General features: G+C 40.6%; 3 protein-coding genes across 3 annotated transcripts; 1 reads left to right on the top strand and 2 right to left on the bottom strand.

Moving 5' to 3' along the window:
- Window positions 1-2036: 2036 nt before the first annotated feature.
- Window positions 2037-5234, bottom strand: LOC135596898 (scarecrow-like protein 27). The gene has a single exon (XM_065089157.1). The coding sequence runs from the start codon at window positions 4653-4655 to the stop codon at window positions 2280-2282; it is 2376 nt and encodes a 791-aa protein (XP_064945229.1). The 5' UTR covers window positions 4656-5234; the 3' UTR covers window positions 2037-2279.
- Window positions 5235-11089: 5855 nt separating this feature from the next.
- On the top strand, window positions 11090-14856 carry LOC135596897 (autophagy-related protein 8f-like). The gene is made up of 6 exons (XM_065089156.1): window positions 11090-11193; window positions 11273-11317; window positions 11408-11463; window positions 14052-14104; window positions 14300-14418; window positions 14513-14856. The coding sequence occupies exons 2-6, from the start codon at window positions 11275-11277 to the stop codon at window positions 14614-14616; spliced, it is 375 nt and encodes a 124-aa protein (XP_064945228.1). The 5' UTR covers window positions 11090-11193; window positions 11273-11274; the 3' UTR covers window positions 14617-14856.
- Window positions 14857-18106: 3250 nt separating this feature from the next.
- Window positions 18107-18743, bottom strand: LOC135596553 (14 kDa proline-rich protein DC2.15-like). The gene has a single exon (XM_065088606.1). The coding sequence runs from the start codon at window positions 18700-18702 to the stop codon at window positions 18265-18267; it is 438 nt and encodes a 145-aa protein (XP_064944678.1). The 5' UTR covers window positions 18703-18743; the 3' UTR covers window positions 18107-18264.
- Window positions 18744-19151: the final 408 nt, after the last annotated feature.

The following is a 19151-nucleotide window of genomic DNA, read 5'->3' as shown; positions in this document are numbered from 1 at the left end:
CAACTCAGCTCAGTTTGCCAATGGCTTGTTGATGAACTTGGAACTTGACTTGGCCATATGCTTGATGGCGACACAATGCCACCAGTAAAGTATCACATTCTCTACAGTGACATCAGTCCTGGTAAATCACTGTTAGTAACATAATTTTGGATAAACACAAGAGCTATTAAAACTTTGAACATTCTTCTCAATCTTGGGAGAGTATGATCCCTTTACCACTTGGAACCATGCACTGGAATGCTGAGCTTGGGGATCAGTGACAGTGGTATCACTCGGATTCGCATATAAAGATTGACTAAAGAAGGATAACAATTGATAGCCAAAAGGATTCATGTTTCAGGTATAAATATATCATGTGGATAATTATTTAGACCGGAGATATATAGAATTTTTTGTAAGACAAGGATAAAATTATATAACATTTTGAAGTTTGAAGCAATTTCAAGTGAGATTCAGGAAATCCACATCATATCCAACTTGACTGCTGCCAAAGAGAATGAAGTCTTGAATGTTAAATATCTTTGAGCAAAATGGCACTAAATAAAACGCTTTTGACAAACTTTCTTTTGTTATGGAAAGCTTCATGAAGATGATATTGCTATCAAAATTATGCAATGAACTTTTAAGAAACACCATAAAAAGCTAGCATTGCAACACAAAGCCATGACAACCAAAAATTTCATCACAGCATACTCAGACACTGTACAATACTGAAAACTAGTATGGATATAGTAAAATAAATTAGCAATGCATCATAATTTTGACAGATGATAAACAATTTCCACTACTTGAAATAAATCCACCCACAATAACATTTATGTTTTGGGAATACAAGCGAAAAATACCAGCACTTTTAACTATTACTAGCATTTCATTCTGCAATGACTTTACCACAGCTTTATGATTCTAGAGCTCCAAAGATAAAGCTCAACTACAAAGGAGTCGGACTTATTGGCGGAGTGGTAAAGATCAACCAAGCCACATTATTTTGGAGTTGAAATTCTAGCCTACGAAGACCAGCTGAATTGTGCAATATAATTAGTTAATTTGCTAAACAACCTATGATTGCTTGAGCTCATCAGTCAGAAAAAAAAAAATTGCACCGAAAGGATTTTAAAGGGAATGTCTGGACGTCTGACTGTAAAGTAGGCATTTGTACATGATAAGCTACACAATGCCGACCAGTCCTGTAAAATGAAAATCTCTCAACATTTGTCTCAGTTTTATTCCAAAGATAAAAGAAAATTGATAATCACGAATTATAACAGGCAACCTTCTGGAACTGGCGATATGACATTCACACTTGAACGTAACCAAATTTCCATTTAAGTATGATAACCAAATGTAGATTACATCATGCATCACGATATTTACAGTTAATATTCTTTTAACATGCTATCATCAGCCATTGCAAATAACGGTCTCTATCGAGACATCCGATTAGTCAATGCATTGTTGCATAATTGATAGGTCTCGAACCCGAACCTGAGACCTAACATTATGTCTTGAACTCACAACTTTTTACCCTGATGCATTGTCCCAACACTAGCTTCATCTACTTTAATCAAATTCTCTATATTTGTTCAGGTACTCAAAATATTAATTAGGAAGCAAGAGAAAGTAGAAGCTAATCAGTAATCTGAAAAGTCAAGAATTAGAGATTGGGTCTCAGTATTACTGCTCGCCGACTTCTTTGCCGTTCCAGATAAGGATACATGAGTAGATGCGAAAAGGAAAACAAAAATAACAAATATCCTAATTAATATGCCCATGATGATTTTTCATGTCTCGAATGAAGTCTGACAGGCTAACTACAATAACATAGCCGGTTTTGCATGTTTGATAATGAATTCTCAGATAAGAACACTACAAGCTTGAGCCAAAGTGACCCTGTACATTACACGATATCATACAGAAGAAATTAAGACTCGGGTCTACATATTACCAAGTAAAATAATAATAACTTGACAAATAATAGGCTATAATCATCAGAATGCACTTGGATATTTTCAGAAACAGAAACATAAAATCACCAATGGATACCCAATGTGCCAATGTCATTTTACTAGGAAACAAATCCCTCTATGATCACAAGAATTCAAGAGGTGGGATCAGTAGAGAGACAACACTAGGACAATAAAAAGAGGTTGCCACTATGCAAAACTACGTCATGACAACATTTAGACGCAACAGAGTTTCGAGTACCTAAAGTGCCAACTTTTGCTAGAGAATTTGCTAGAAACAGATCGAGGATAACGTGCCTGTAAGAAGGTAGTTCTTCAGCACCTCCATGCTGACACAGAGACAAGCTCCTTGCGTTGCCAGTACAGGTAGAGCGAGGCCTGGCGCTTCTCCACATGAAACCCTCTGACCTGGACCCTCTTTAGAAGGCATTCAGCCTGCGTCTCCGTGAAATTGCTGAACTGCAGCGGCACGAACCCTGTATTCGTAAAGAGTGTTCGCCAGGGAAGCATCTTGTCAGCCGCATGGTATCGCCCAAGAACAGAACTCTCTATCCTTGGTTGTAGCAGGAATTTCTCGATCTTGCAGGCCATGTCTTGGTTGGTCCCAGATGCATCGATGGAGTCCATAAGAACCAAGGAGGACTTAAAAGCATGGAGGAAGTGCTGCAAGAACGGCAGGTCGCTGCGGTCGCACCCTTGGTCAACCGAGACCACAATCTTCGGGGAGAGTTGCTTGACGAGGCGGAAAAGAGCCGGAAAGGGAAAGTTGGCAGAACCTACAGGGAGGTTCACGGCTATGGCTTCGCCACCCAGGCCAAGGAGCTCCGAGGGATCAAAGGAATCGAGGCTATGAATGTTAAATTCGAAGGGAATGTTAAGGTCACTTGCAAAATGGGAGAGGTTGTCGCGGACGAGGTGGAGCTCCAGGTTATTATGGGGGTAATGTGGCAATAAAGCTGTAATTTTGAGCATCCTCACAGCACCGGCCGTCGAGCAGCGCCGCTGCGCCAGCTCCTGCATGAAGGAGGACCATTGTCCACCAAACCCGATGTCAGAGTCGACGATGTGGATGCGGTCAGAGCCATTGAGTTCTTCCAGGAGGGCCTGAAGGCAGGTGAAGTTTGCGAATTGGATGATGGGAGAGACCTCAGAGAACGCCTTGTAAGCACTGAGCTTGTGCACGACGTCCAATTGCGTCGCCAGGGGAGTCGAGAACGGGCCCTGCTGGTGGTGAGGGTGGGACGTTGCACTCGAAGAGAGGACAGGGTTGGGTCCGTTCGAGAGGATGAGTTGCAGTGCCTCCTTGAAGTAAAACGCAGAGCGGATAAGGGGCTTCCCCAAGGGAGAGGGGAGCTGGTGATTGAGCCGCGCCAATATCGCGTGCGCGCCAGAGAAATTACGGGCCTCGACCATCTCGGCAGCCTCGAAGAGCAGGTTCACCAATGCCTGTTGTAGCTGCTGCTGCGCGGCCATAGCTGCCGTCACATCGTCCCCGAAAGCTGCTACCCTGGGCTTCACCGACCTTTGCTGGATCTGCGGCAGAGGAAAGCCCTGGCTATGCTGCTGCTGCTGCTGCTGGAAGGACTGTCGCCGGAGGAAGAGGTCCGAGCTTCCGCCAGATTCCAGAAACGGAAGTTTCGGCGGAATTTGGTCGGCAATGGGGTTGTGGCGCTTCGGCTGGTTGGGGATGAGGAGGTGCGGCAGCTGCTGGTGGTCGACCTGTCCCACACTGAGGAAGAAGGGCGGGTTCGGGGTGGCTGGTGGCTGGTTCAGAAGTCCTGGGCCAAACAACTGCGGCTTGTCCTCCACGGCGTCCGGGAAATACATACCTGGTGGTAAAGAGAGCGGCAACGCCATGCTGTTGCCAGCCTGCGGAGGCAGCGAGAAGAGCTGACCTCCGGTATGGTGGCCGAAGGCGACACCTTTGATGCCGGCGTTCACGGGGGGCGGAGACATCCAGCTGTTGTTGTTCATGAGCGAAAAGCCACCACCAGAAGCAACGTTAGAAGCTAAAGGTGGAGGAGTAGCCATGGATGCCGAGACGGACGCGTCATCCGCAATCCTTCCGATGGATCCGAGCCCAATGCATGGGTCGAGAATCCCAAACCCTAAGCCGCCGTTGTTGCCATCGAGGTCCGGTGGCGCCTGGGAGAGGAGCTGCTGGTGGTGCTGCTGCTTAAACCCGGCCGCAGAGGGGTCGTCGACGTCGCCCATGATCCACCGGAGAAAGGTCTGCTCCCGGCTCGGGGAGGCCGCGGAAGTCTCCGAGAGCATCGCCTCCCAGTCGTCGACTCCGACACCGCACTTTTCACCACCGGCGACGAAGCCCATGTCAAGCCCGGCCGGTATCGGCTGCAGCTCGGCCGCCCACTCCTCCTTCCCAGCAGCACCGCCGCCGCCCTCCTCGGCGGTGGAGTCGGAGAGGGCCCATTTGTTGGTGGGGTTGTCGGAGACCGCCGCCACTCCGGCGGTGTCGGAGGAGCCTCCGCCGCCCAAAGAAGAAGACAGTGTGGCTGTGGAGGTGGGAGGGCTGGGGCTCCTGTGATCAAGCACCGATCTTGGCTCCACTCCCTCTTGGATCACAAACTTTGGCCTCTTATTCACCCAAAACAGAGCTTGGTTCCCCTCTAAGATAGTCCCCACTGCTTCTAAACCCCCCTTCCCCTGGCCATTAAAGGGCAACCCCCTCATCTAATACCACTTCATACAAGAAGCCAGATCTGAGTCTTCTCTTACCTCACTCAGAGCCAGACAAAACAAGAGAGATTTTGATGGCTGAAATAGTAGAAGCTGGACAAAGGTGAGATCTTTGTGTATGTGTACACTAACGGGAGTACAATACTTGGGGTGGGGGGAGGGAGCATGCAAGCTCAGCTCTTCATTTCAAATAACGAACGGTGGAAGCTGAGTGTGTTCTTCCTCTTCCTCCTCTTCCAGCTTTCATCATCCCTCCTCTCTTGTCCTTCTGCTTCTGTTTCAAAATTTTCTCTTTACCTGGGAATGGCTGTGGGTGGGGGAGCGAGGGATGGCTGGGAGCAGCAGCAGTTTAGTACCCTGTCCTCTGCTCAAAATCTCCTCTTTCTCTCTCTCTCCTCCTCTGCTTCTCTCCTCCCTTTGGCTCTCTCTTCTGCCATGGATGCAACATAAAAAAGTAATAAGGTGCGCCCCCCCTCCCTCCCTCTGTCTACCTCCCTTTCTCTCTCCAGAATTATCTCTTTTTTTGGTTATCCTCCCTCTCTCTCTCTCTCTCTTCTCGCACACCATACACTACATTTCTTTTGCCATAATATCATTCACCATCTTTTGGCCTCCGTGCTGCTGCGCTCTCCTTACTTATTTCATACCACTTATAATTAGTTGTTTTTCTGATGATACAGCGCCTGTGCTACAGTCAACCTGTAGAACTGTGGCTTGGAATCCGAGCCGTCAAAAGTAATAATTGATACCGTAAAAAGTAAAGCTGGTTCCCAAAAAATAGTCATCATTATTTTTCTTCTGGATGTCCAAAATGCCCCTCCTTGAACCCAATCCAGCAGAGACCGCTGGTTCGTGCGTTTGGTTCTGTTGACGGTTGACATCAACACAGCAACTCGTGGGATCCATTTAGGGGGGGAGGGGCCCTCCTTTCTGCTTGCCAACGAAAGCCAGGTATCTGCGACGGGTAACGGGCGACGGGTACGAAGGAGTTTCTATACCTGCAGAGGAAGCGAAAAGAGCGTAGGGTTATTTTGGTCAAGTAATTAGGGGGTAGGAAGGTCATTTCGGCGGTTGTGGTCCTGTACGGTCCAGATCTGAGAGCAACTGTGGCGCTTCCGTGTAGGTCCTCGCCTAGGCCTCCATCAGCTACGCCTACCCCAACAGGGGAGGGCTTTAATTCTGTACGTGGCCTTCGAGCACTGGAGGTGACGGCGCTCGATGGGACGCGTGAGGACACGTCGTCGCCGTCGGACGCTGTTCGGCGTCCGGGGCACGGGAGGGTGCGGCGCGCAGATCGAGGCCGTCGGATCTGCGGGGCCCGCCCCTCGAGGATGCCGCCGATGGGAAGGACTCGCGGACGAGGCGGACAGGTCATCGCCTGACACCGCGAACGCCGACTGATGTCGACGGTCCACGGAGCTTGGACGGCCCAGATCGATGCCCCCATTCCGGTTCGCCATCAGGGTCCACATTGAACCGGGTTCACTCGACTGGTTAATTAGTGATGAGCTTCGTAGCTAAATGCCATCATTAGGTGGGGGACCGTTTCTCGCAGGGGTTCTAACTGTGGTGGGTCTCAAGACAATGTGGCTCGTGGCTACCATTGAGTTCACCATCTAATGGGTCTAATTCTAGTGTTATCTTAGTGAAAGAATTGATGCAATATAATCTTGAGGTGGAGGGGGAGCAGAAGAGACAAGAGAGAGAGAGAGAGAGAGAGAGAGAGAGAGAGAGAGGGGCAAGGGGAGTTCAAGTTGGCCTCTAGGATGTGGTTTCTTGTCCATGCCAAAAAGAAGGATGAGGAGCTACATGGAGGTCTATTGTTTGAGACACTTGTTTTGGTACAAATTGTTGTCACAAGGCCATGATTGGGACCTTTCACCCAACCAAAATAGTTTATCAGCTGCCCCATGTGGTTGCTAACAGGGTCCCCACTCTCTCTCTCTCTCTCTCTCTCTCTCTCTCTCTCTAAAACAACACCACCTTATTAATTATCACAGTTGAGAAGGTAACATTGAGTACTAAGCAACCAAGTACAGTGGTTGTCAATTTTGGAGTTATGTTTTATGTTAATTCTAATGTTTAGTGTAGGAAAAGATGAGGCAATTGAATTGTTATTGGATGATTGAGCTTGTGCTTGATTTGCCCTTTTTTTTTTATGGTCAGCTCTCTCTCTCTCTCTCTCTCTCTCTCTCTCACTAAACAGAAGATATGAAGAACCATATGAACCCACACTGCCACCATTGCCAGCCAGAAGGAGCAGACCATCTAAATCTGCCAAGACAACCAGCTCAGTAGACAATAAGATGAATGAGAGGAGCTCATTGCATCACTTCTTCTTCTTCTTCATCAGGACACACAGCTCAAGCAGCACTCTCTTTGCTCTTATTGACTTTTGTGCAGAGTGTTGGCAGAATTAGCTCCCTCTCTGGTGGCACTTCTCCTATCCAAAAAGCTTTTTCTTCGAAAACCTAATCAGAAATCCCCTGGTTTCCTGGTAACAGCTCAATCAAAGACACAGCTACACTCAACACTGACCTTATTACTGTTCTTGATTTTATAGCTTGTCTGGTACTGCTAGTCATGGGATGATGAACTAGACAGTCGATCCATGCCACCAAACTTCAATTCTCTTGTTTCTTATGTAGCAGCATTCCACAAATCCTCCACTTTGAGGTTCTGATTTCCAAGTGACAAGCAGCATTTTTGTCCTCAGAATTAGATATTCTCATTGGTTTGACCTCTTTCCCACACCATAATAGTAGATTGACAGATACCAGAAAATTAGTCCTCTGTAGTTCAACGAAATTGATCTTATCTGTGATCTTACTAACCAAGAAATATTTCAGTCCAATGTTACTACACCTCCTGATGTGACCCTCTCCACTTCTCCCTCTTCTAACTGCAGAAACACATGAAACAGCAGAGAGATCCACAAGGATCTTTGTGAGCCTACAAACCCAAGTAAGATTCCCGTCAAAGAACCATTAGAAGGTGGCAGCAAAACACACATGACAAACTTTGAACTCCTTGCACCTGGAATGAAACCTGAATCCATCCTACTGCACAACCACCTCATTCTATGTCCTGTAAAAGAACTCCATGGCCATAACAAGAGAGATTCTCCGGTTCCCTTTGTGTCAAATGCTTTCGCTCAAGGGAATTCACAAGGATAAAGTAACTGCAAAATCCACTGTCAGCCCAAGCAAAACATCACCTCCGCAGATTTCCAAGCCAATGAATCATAGGCTTTTGTAGGATCTACATTGAGAGTACATGTAGGAGACATGCAGCTCCTGTTGTGGCCCCTCGTTAGCTTCTGAGCCAGCAAAATACTGTCTCCATTTTTCCTGCCAGGCATAGAGGCAGACTATGCATCTCCTATTAAACCTTGGAGTCTCCTAACTCAGCTTGCTTGACCAATCTACAGCACTAAAAGACTGACTGGTTGAAGCTTTCTTTGACAGATTTCATTCATTTGTTTGCCAGCTTTCTAGCCAGTACAGATCAAATAATTATGCTCCAATGGTCCCAAGGATTTTAAGCAAGTGTTTTGTGATTGTATTTTTCTTATGATAACAACACCAGAACTCCTATTTAGCTCTCAATTGGCCCCATCAAATTTCCTGCAAGAAAAGCCAACCTTGTACTTTCCAATGCTACCACAGCAGGAGTAGCTTACAAACTTGATTAGACAAGTTTGACAAGGTAATATATTATATATTCTCAACCTGTTAATTAACCTCATCTCTGCAATCATTGCCCCTAAGCAATAAAAAAAGATTAGCTAAGCACATGCCATGCTCTTCTTTATTAATTCTTCTTCTTCCTCCAGTTCTTGTGAATGTGCAATGAACAGAGTAGGGAAGAAGGTACTGTCGGTGCAGCGTATGATCATAGCAAGCTGATAGTTAAAGAAGGATGTATGTGAGCTACAATGCCTCCTTGATTCCTATGAACACAAGGAAGATAGCTGAAGGCAAAAACAAAACATGGCATGTGGTGGTCTTTCCTTTGCTTTGTTGATGAATTAAAGATAGGTTGGTGTCCCTCCTGAGGAAAATAATGTGTGGCAGTGCCACACTACTTTGAGAATACCTCCCAATTGTGCTACCTTTGGTTTGGATGGTAATCCAAATTAAAAGTTGGATCAATGAGATGAGTTTGTATTGAAGGGAAGGAATAGATTGAAAGATAGCCTTTCTTTTTGTAATTTGAGAGAAGGAACTCCAAAAATGGTAGAATTCTTGAAATAAGTTGTGCATATGTTTTGATTGTTATCAGAGTGAGAGAGTGTCTTTGTTCATTGTACATGAGGAGGCAATGAGGTGCCAACACCAAGAATTGTTTGCACTCCCTCCCAAGATGGTTAATGGAGAAAGATAATCCACATTTGGACAGATATGTCGTGCAATTACATATTGAATCATCAATCGGAGGATAAGTCAAAGATGCCTAATGACTTAATCGGCAATGTCTTTTGTATGTTGATGACGTTTTAGGAACAAATATAGTATTCGACAATTACTTTTTTTGTAAAAAAAAGAAAAAAAAATCAATATTTATTCAATTAAAAAAAATACAATTAGCAAGTGATACATGCTAAACTTTCTATACAATTACATCATCATGGACTTTAATGGAGCTATAAAATATTCATTTAGTAAGAAAAAGGATGATGTATTTATAAGCTAGACTTACCGTGCACAAAAAAAAAAAAAAAAAAGCACTATAAGTATCTTTCCTAAAACACAAATTATTTCGCAAACATTTGTATTGTGTTCGATAACAAATCATAATCTCTTCTCCAATTTATATATATATATATATATATATATATATATATATATATATATATAATTTTAAATATATTAATGTAAATTAAGGAATCGAGAATGCAATCCCAATAATACGAAGGCAAATAAGTTGATTCAACTAAAAATAGTCATCACGCGTTATTCGAATATCTAAAATGATTATCATCAAATCCACTCGATTAACATTTGGTATTAAAGTATCCAAATATTAAATTTCTTATTTATATATATAATTTCAAACAACATCATTAGTCTTGTGTACTTTGTTCATCACAAGATAAAAAAATGATGTCAAACCGATGTTAGAATGCAGGAACAAAGCTATCTTCTTCACAAATATGCAAATGCCTTTTGATACCATCAAAGTTCACTATGTCTTTTTATTTTGGCTAATAGCGTATATATTTGTTAGCTCACAGTAGATTTGGGGGCTCATTCCTCGTATAATTTATGTACTTTCCCGGCGAACACAAACACAATCCAATGCGCCTAAGCGTAGGTGCATCAGACCGTCCAATTAGCGAGGAATATGATTTAAGATTCGGATCGTTATACATCACCCTTGAAATCGAATCACGTACGCACGTGTTTGGCACACGACTTGCTTTATGTTTTCATTTCCGTTTGATGGCCCATAAGCCCATGGTCCGGGCCCGTGGTCTAGGTCCATGGGCTAATCTTTGAGTTGGCCTCAGTAGCTACACTTGGTAGATGATTTGCTCAGGAAGACCAATTATTGATTTATTTCCTATATAATACATAAAACTAATGATATTCCAAAATTTCAGTAATAGATAATTTTGGTAGCCTTTTTTGTAAAAATAATATATATATATATACTAAAAGGATATTGTCTCCAAAGAAAAAAAATTCATATTGTTATTTCTTTAACATTAGGATATAATCCTTTATCATATTCTAAGTATGAGGATAAAATATCAAATAAAGAAATATTAAACAAAAGAAAAAAAATAGAGAAAGAAGGCAATCTAGTAAACTTAATCTCTTTAATTTTGTTATTAATTTTATTATTATATATTTACTTTTAAATTGTTTGATTTCTGATAAGATTTTTAGAAGATGATTCACGAGAATTCCTTTGAAACAATGATCAACGAAGAGAAAAATGAAGCTTATCAGTTGTGACTATATTAAGTCTAAGGATAAAATGATTTAGCAGTTAGAGATATTGTGAAAAAATTTATTTGTGCTAAAAGAATTATTCTCCTTTTAAATAGAAATATTCTCCTTTTTAATAAGGATGATGTGTTGTGGGTTAGGATTCTTATTGCTAGATATGGACCTCTTCAACTTTGGGATGATACTAATACTACTAGAAGAAATGATTCTTAGTCTATGGACCTCTAACTTTGCTTTAATTAATTAATTAATTATATATATATATATATATATATATATAAATGATTCTTAGCGTGTGTGTGTTATGCTATTCTAAAATAAAGTAAATATAGAAAATAGAAAAAGGAAACCAAGAAACTATGTAACGGAGCACTAAACCGACACGCACGAGAGCGGCTTTTCCGATACGTAACGCACCAAATTCCAGCGTTATGTATATAGACACCTCAGCAGATGAGACGCCACTCCCAACCCAACCACGCCGTCTACTCCTCGAAGTCTTCCTTCCTTTCTTCCTCCGCCCCCGCGCAAAACCCTAAGGATAAGCAAAGTCCTAATCTTTTCGTCTCGCAAAGGTCCGGCCTTTCCTTGTTTGATTCGAGTTGTTGATCGATTTTTCCTGTGGGCTTGAATTGGTGCTGTGGTTGCATGTAGATATGTCGAGGAGTCAGAGCAATTTCAAACAGCAGCATGAGTTCGGTGCGTCGCCCTTTCCGTTTGTTCCTTTATTGTGATTTTGGTGTGTTCTCGATACATGATGGATCCGTGGTTTGGTCTTTTTGTCTGCAGAGCAGAGGAAGACGGAGTCGCTGTGGATCAAGGATAAATACCCTAGCAGGTTTCCGGTAAGCATTTCATCCCTTGAATTGTTTTTGGTGCGATTGTTTAGGTGCATTTTGGGTAATTTGTGTGTGTTGAATGCGAAAGAAAGTTGGCTGGTTGGCTTTCTCGGATTCTTTGTATCGATGTTTTCCTTTTTCAATTTGAATGAATCTTATTTGGTGGATAAGTTAATGTGACAATGCTGTGAATCATCTTGTCATGGCCAATGTTCTATTTTTTCGTTGGATCGCAGTCGAGTAATCGCAATTACTCGTTGTCATCTCTCGTCTCCAGAGCAAATAACTTGTTTTTCTCTCTTCATCCTTCCTGTTCTTCTCTCTGTGGTTTGTTTCTCCTTCATCGAAGTTCATAGAATCCCAAACTGCATTATTCTCGTCTTGTCAATATTTAATTTATTCTTCATCAAGATTCAAAATCCAACAACGAAGCTTATTTTTTGTACTTCTTAAATGCTGTTAAGTATATAGACGTGTCTCTGGGCATTTGTTTTGCAATTCTGTGTAAGGAATCAGGTTTCTTGTAACCAGTGTTCCATAAGAATAATAGATTGGCTAGGAGAAAAATGGAGCCGTGAGATATATAGGAGAAATGGTAATGATTATTATGTGTTGTATTGTTGATGCTGAGAAACCATTTGATCGTTATAGGTTAAAGTGTAGCCAGTTGCTAATAGGGAATTCCGAATACCATTGCTAGCTGCGATTTGATGGGAGAGCAAGCCCCTTGGCAGTTCTTTTTCATATGCTCCTCAAAAGCACCAATTGTTCGATGATATCTAAATTATGTGTAAAGTAGTTGCATTAACTAGAGCCAAGAAAAGTTGGCTAACAGTTGATGGTGGGAAATGATATCAGGGATATATTGTCATATCTTGCTGACAGTATGTATGGCCGACGAACCTTTTATGCCAACCGCAACAAGTCAAAATTTTGGATTGGTCATTTTATGAGATAGCTAGTGATAGCACAACACATATCAAATCGTGTTGCATGGTTTGGTAAAAGAAACTGTGTCAGAAGCAGATGCTGAACATAAATCTTTCCTGATTATTGTATCAGTATTTATGCACAGGAGAATTTCTGCCCTTATTCTAACTTGCATTGTCTTTTATAACTTCAAGTACACTTAGTTTAACTTTGTTTTATACTTAAGGGATTTTAACACTGTTAGCACTCTTTTTTAAACTGATACCCTAAATGCTGCTAGGATTTCTTTTAAAATATGAAAATTTCTTTATGAAAAGCTAAAAATGTCAAACTAGGCAATTGGAGATTGAGATGATTGTAAAGAGGTAGTAGCATGAGAATTAAATTTTCTCCAATGGATTTAAAAGTTTGTTGTTTTCGATTGGCTCATGTTCAATATTCCTCTAGCAGCAGAGTGATCTAATTGGGCTACTCATTTTAGACTCTTGGGCTCAAGGAAAACTGTCATTATTTAGCTTTAATTCATTAGCTTCTACAAGAAGACTGTTAATATCCTTTTTTTTTCTACATGCGATTCCTTACCTCATTCTCTTATTTTTGGATCAGCTAATTGGACTGATTTAAGATGATGTGTAAATGACAAAAAATTTGTCATGGATGTATACATATAACTCTGACCTACTGGCTTTAAGACAAGAAATGAAGTAGTGATGTTTAAGTTTTAAAGTCAGGTCATCGATGTATGCTTTACTTTATTTGATGATTGTAAAGAAGTGTTTTCTTTTACTTGTATCTGATATCAAAGAAATTTTATGGTGCTGCTATTTGTGTTGCACCAGTTGCAAAGACATGTCATCCATGCACACCTTTGTCTTGTTGATGCTTGTCAAGAACTATTTATGGTTTTTGATATTGAAGTTATGGGGATGCAGTTAATCTTCTTCTAGATGCTTTTGCCTGGATATTTGAGATGCTGGACTGAAGCTTGTTTTGAGTTCATACATAGTCCAAGTTAGTTATATCATTAAATTATTAGTTTAAAATAGACAGAGTTGCTAGTAAGTCTGTAGGGTGAACTAAGATCGAGTCTGAATTGTATTTCATTTTGGAGAGATTGGCCTCTGTGCACAGTAATTGTGTGGGTATCTAAACCAACCTGACCATAATACATGGAGGAAACTTATTGTTTTTACATTTGAAACAGATATTTTCTTCTGGTTCATATGTGACATGATGAGACCCATAATATTACATTATTAGGACAGAATATTTTGATAAAAATGTGACGAGCCTCGGTATGGTAGTAAAATTGCTTCTTTACTGTTTTGAGTAACTAGTGTTCAAGTCACAAGAACGACCTCTCAGTTTAGGTAGCATATATCTGACTATCCTTAGACCCCATAATTAACAAGAATATTATGCATTTGGTTATCTTTTTCATATTAAAGGACCCTAATATTACATCAGTTTTTTTTTTTTTTTCTGTGAAACCATTTTTTATGGATATTAGTCTATAAATTAAGTTTTTTTTTTCAATTTGATTAGCATAATTATTTTTTTAATTCTTTTTGTTTTCTTATCATATTGCTATTTTGCTATGCTAAGGTTTTATACTACATATGTTTTTCCCTCTTTTGCTTGACTTATACATCTCTGGGTTTCAGGTGATTGTGGAGAAGGCAGATACAAGTGATGTGCCAGATATTGACAAGCAAAAGTATGTACCTCATATAATAAATTACAATCTTTATTCCCCTTTTGAAGTATTAAAACCATTATAGTTCCTTTATCATTTACTATATTTCAGGAGAACTATGTTTTTGGTTATGTTGCATTTCTAAGTAATGGGATTTTCTGTTTTTGATGAAAATTTGAATGTTAAAGAGATATTTTCTTATTGATATAAATGCAGGTATTTGGTCCCAGGAGAGATGACATTCGGGCAGTTTGTCCATATTATCCACAAGAGTATAAATACGGGTGCAGAGAAAGCCATATTTATGTTTGTAGACAATGCGCTTCCACCAACTGGTACTTCATCTATTTGTCATGACTGCTAGTGTCATTTGGTTCCAAATCCACATCAAACACTAACTCCTGCTGCCTTCCTTTATGATTAACTCAGGAATTCTGATGTCTCGGCTGTATGATGATAAGAAAGATGAAGATGGATTCCTTTACTTCGTTTACAGTGGGGAGAACACCTTCGGATGCCAGAACATGCAGTAGAATATGCAGTGCATCGTGCCACCAACAGAGTGCCTTAAGCTGTACATATAACATGATTATGTTTTGCATGGTGCTATAACGAGGAAGATTGTACTATATTTAACAATAAGTAATTGTAGTAAATTATTTTAGGACAACTTCTTATCTCTCCATTTAGATGCAAAAATTGTAACTGAGATATTATACATTATATATATATATCTATATCTATGGCAGAAAAATAAACTGTCTTGTATACCATATGGTTACTAAGAAGCAAAGCAAGTTGGAATTGGGGATCAATTTAATCCAAAAATTTAGTGGATCAAACTAAACTCTTTTAAATTTTACCAACATGAAACTATTGTTAGTCTTCATTCAATCTTCATATCTCATACATGAATACTTCACAAACATCACCAACTATTCATACGTGGCGCAGTAATCTCTCATTATTTCTAAAACTCAATATTATCAACCTAAATTATTGGAACACTATTAAGTGAGAGCACATGACAAAAAATAAATAAATAAATTAGATTTATTATCTTATATCGGAGGAATACATCATCGAAAGTTTCCACCACATTTGTTCTCTTCTAAGGTGCGGTGACAGAAGCTTCCTGATAACGGAGATGATATGTTCCAAGCTCAATGCATGCAATGGCATTTCTTCCACCAATAAGGGTGTCACCGAGGATGAGGATAAATGATGGCTATGGCGTTTATAAAGCATGAATTTCTATACTCCTCAATATCAAATTGATATGAAAATAATTGTATTTATACGTTATCAATTCATGAGCTGCATGCGTTATTTGAATCACACGGTACGTGAAGTATCATTGCTGCAGGCTCCTCTTACCAGAGGATGAGATGATTGTAGCATATTCCACCACCTTTCGCTCACTCTTCTTTGGATGCCTCTTAGTCGCTCGCTGCTAAAAAGCATCCACCATGGTCTACCCTCATATCATCTTCTGGAAATTAAGAGCCCCGCTGATAAGGCATATTTTAGGTTCAAGACATGTCATAGTCGATGCCATACGTCAGGTCAGAATCTATACTAAGGCGTTGCTCGGCACGTCTCGTCCCAGGAATCCTGGGACGGCACCGCTCCCAAGACACGACAAGTCAAAATCTGTACTAAGATACTGTTTAGTACGTCCATCATGTCAACCCGCGTACGACCGACCCTCGTATCGTAGTATAAAGACCTTTGACCGGCATCCGGCCCGGGGGGGAAAAATAATTTCACCCATAACTGACTTGCTCGTCGGAGGGGCCAAAGTCGGGAATCACCTGACGAAAGTCTTTTTTGCAGGAAAGCGGTCACCCCCGAACCACGAGCGCCTCGACCCGAAAATTACCATCCAGTGAACGAGGGCGAGCTGTCACCTATCCTGGGAACGGAGAAATGCAGCTCGACGCAGACGATGCTCGGACTAAGAAATGCTGACCAACACCCCGTCGCGAAGGTCCGACCTATCTCAGCGTCCAGCTCAGCCGACAGAGAACTCCCGACATCGACCCATGGACCTAGCCGTACTGACTCATCAGTCATGACACATTTGTTCACCATCACCCCCCCCCCCCCCCACCCAAAATAATGATGCTTCATGTATCTCGTGATTCTAGTAATTAAAGGTACCAAAGGTCCTGCATTGAACTCGGAATTCTCGGTACCGATGATCCCGTCGGTCGCTTGCACCTCGCAAGATTGCACACTCTATCTATCATCTACGCAGCAGTGCTTAAACTGCATTAATAGATTCATTGTTACGTCTATAGATTGATTCCAAATGTACTTACTATCTGACAAAGATAAAGACTATAATATATATCGTCGGGAGGATGAGACGATCAGTGCAAATTCCACCTCTCGCGCTTCTTTTTATCTTCTTGTTGACGGGATCGAGGGGATGCATGCAAGGCCATGGCACCTCGTGTATCTGCCGTGATGACGAAGAAGACCCTTGAGCCGCAAATCCATATCGACTAGTTCGATACTTTGAATTCGTCGGTCTAAAGCATTTGAAATGGACGATAGCATGATCGAAACGATCCAAAATATTTTCTTTTAACGATATCACATAACTGAAACATAAGGTTTTATATGACCTTTGAAGGATCGAAGAAGAAGAAATAGGTACCATCAACTTGTGAAATTTAGGCTTATATTTGAATGAAAATTAAGAATATTTTGACATATTTTAAAATAAAGAATGACAAGTCCACAAAACCTTAAAGTTAGTTAGAAATATAATTTTTAATTTATTTATTAAAATGTCTTAATGTTTACAATATTTTTGAATTGAACAAAAATATTATAACGAATAAAATAATATTGTAAGCCAGTTTCAATTGATTAATTTTTTTTACTAACAATAGATATCATCTTTACTACATGTTTGAAGGTATTATAAAATCATTAATATGAGAACTTGAATGATTTTAGATGTTAATTATGAAGGTTTTGACATATTTCAAAATAAACCATGTAATAATTCTATTCCTTTTCCATTTTTATCTTAAATTTAAGCATTTAAAAATATTATAACATTTATAATAACTTATTGTGAAGAAATGATAATGAAAAATAATATGATATTATCTCGTTATAGTGTTTTTCAATGAAGTTACATTTTTTTTTTTTTAGTTCGATAATCAAAAGGAGTATTATTATATTAACAAAAAAAATACTGTAACTCTATTTAGAAACATTGTAAACTAAAAACATTATAAATCTATTGAGAAACACTATAAACAAAAAAAATAATGTAACACTATTTAGTAATACCGAGATATTTTAACCCAAATTGGATTTTAACTGAAAACACTTTTTAAAGAATATTTTATTTTATTTTATTTTATTTTATAAAGGGAAAGAGCTCTATTCGGAGAATAGAAATAAGAGCCAATATCCGAATCTAAAACTTGATACTTTTTCGAGAAATCATACAGTACATGTACTATATATATTGCATGATCGTATTTAATACTTCATCGAAATACAATTAACAATGAGTCCCAATAGAGTTTCTTCCTTAGGGTGACAAAACCATTATACATCAAATCATGAATTAATACAAGAGAAAAAAAATAAAAAATCGTTAATAGAAAGAAGCCATAGATAACATAAATTTGCATTATTCTAGTATTTATGTTAATTTTATTTTATTTTATTTATAATTATGGTCCTGTTTAATATATATTACATAGTTTTGTAATCATTCTGACAACCCATTTATGAGTTTTAATAATCCTCAACTTACGTGATATAATACATATTTATTTGAAACAGGACCCATAAATATAAGAGAGTAAATTTGTCAAAATTAAATACTATAATAAATGCAATTAATGAAATTAGTCTGTAATTTTTATTAGAAAGAACATTGGTCTTCATGATGCTTAGATTTTTTATTCGTGTAATGAGATGTATATCTCCAGAAATTGGCAGTAATAGTTCTCTCTCTCTATCACACACACACATACAAAACACATATAATTCAAGACAAAAGTAGGCATCCATGTATCGGTATTCCCAAGTGGAACTACGTACATTATTTGCTATGCATTCTAAGCTTATTGACGACCACCCGATGCTGCTAAGACAACACACACGTACAAATAACACAAACCCTACGTGCTACGTGAAACCTCTAGCTAATAGCAGAGGAAGCCAGTGGGCACCTCCTTGCCGCAGTAGTTGAGGAGCAAGCTGAGGCTGATGGGGAGATTAAGGACGAGGCCCAGGACGTTGCCCTTGAGGGCGGTGCAAAGACACACGGCGGCCTCGAGGTCTGCGAGGCCTTGCAGCAGAGTGCAGCATGGCTCCTTTGGTGGCGTGCCGAGCGTTATGTTTAGCAAGCCACCGAGAACATTGGCGCAGACGCCGAGCTTGAGCGCGTCCCGGGGGCACCTGGCCCCGGGGCCGGGGCTCGGCGGCCTTGGTGGCGGAGAAGGGCCATGCTTGGGTGGCTTGTGGTGGCACTTGTGTGGAGGTTCGATGCAGCAGTTCCCGCAGGGCGTGACGAGGTTGACGAAGAGTAGGCTGAGGGTTAGGAAGAGAGCAAGCGATGGTGAGAGCTTCGACGTCGCCATGCCTCCTTCTTGCAAGCTCCACTTCTGCCAACAGTGAAGGCTGATCGCTCGAGTATTTATGCTGGGGAAGCGCAAATGGTTTACGGAGGATTTGGTGGGAGGCCAGTTGTCTAGATGAATCTAGGGAAACGGTGATGTGAGTGAGGGGTTTCAAGGTTTGTATGGTTGTGGAAGGGAGACGTGATAGTTTGTAGGTTTGCCTGCAAAGATATCGACGTCGCCTCGAGGTTGCACGGACGACGACGCTGCAGAGTTGACGAGTGGATATCATTTTGGAAACCGTGATTTGGATGCTGCATTGCATACACCACTGTGGGAATGGATAACATCATCGTGTCGATGTGTTCTTGAGACAAGCAAGAAAGACTTCATGGCTATCAAACACGCATTGAAAAGTCAATTAAAATATAAACTCTTATGATATAATTCAGAATTATATAATTATTGGC

The sequence above is a fragment of the Musa acuminata genome, chromosome BXJ1-11, assembly GCF_036884655.1.
Source record: "Musa acuminata AAA Group cultivar baxijiao chromosome BXJ1-11, Cavendish_Baxijiao_AAA, whole genome shotgun sequence".
Lineage (NCBI taxonomy): Eukaryota > Viridiplantae > Streptophyta > Magnoliopsida > Zingiberales > Musaceae > Musa > Musa acuminata.
The sequence above is the reverse complement of the archived record's forward strand: the minus strand, read 5'-3'. Positions and strand labels throughout refer to the sequence as shown.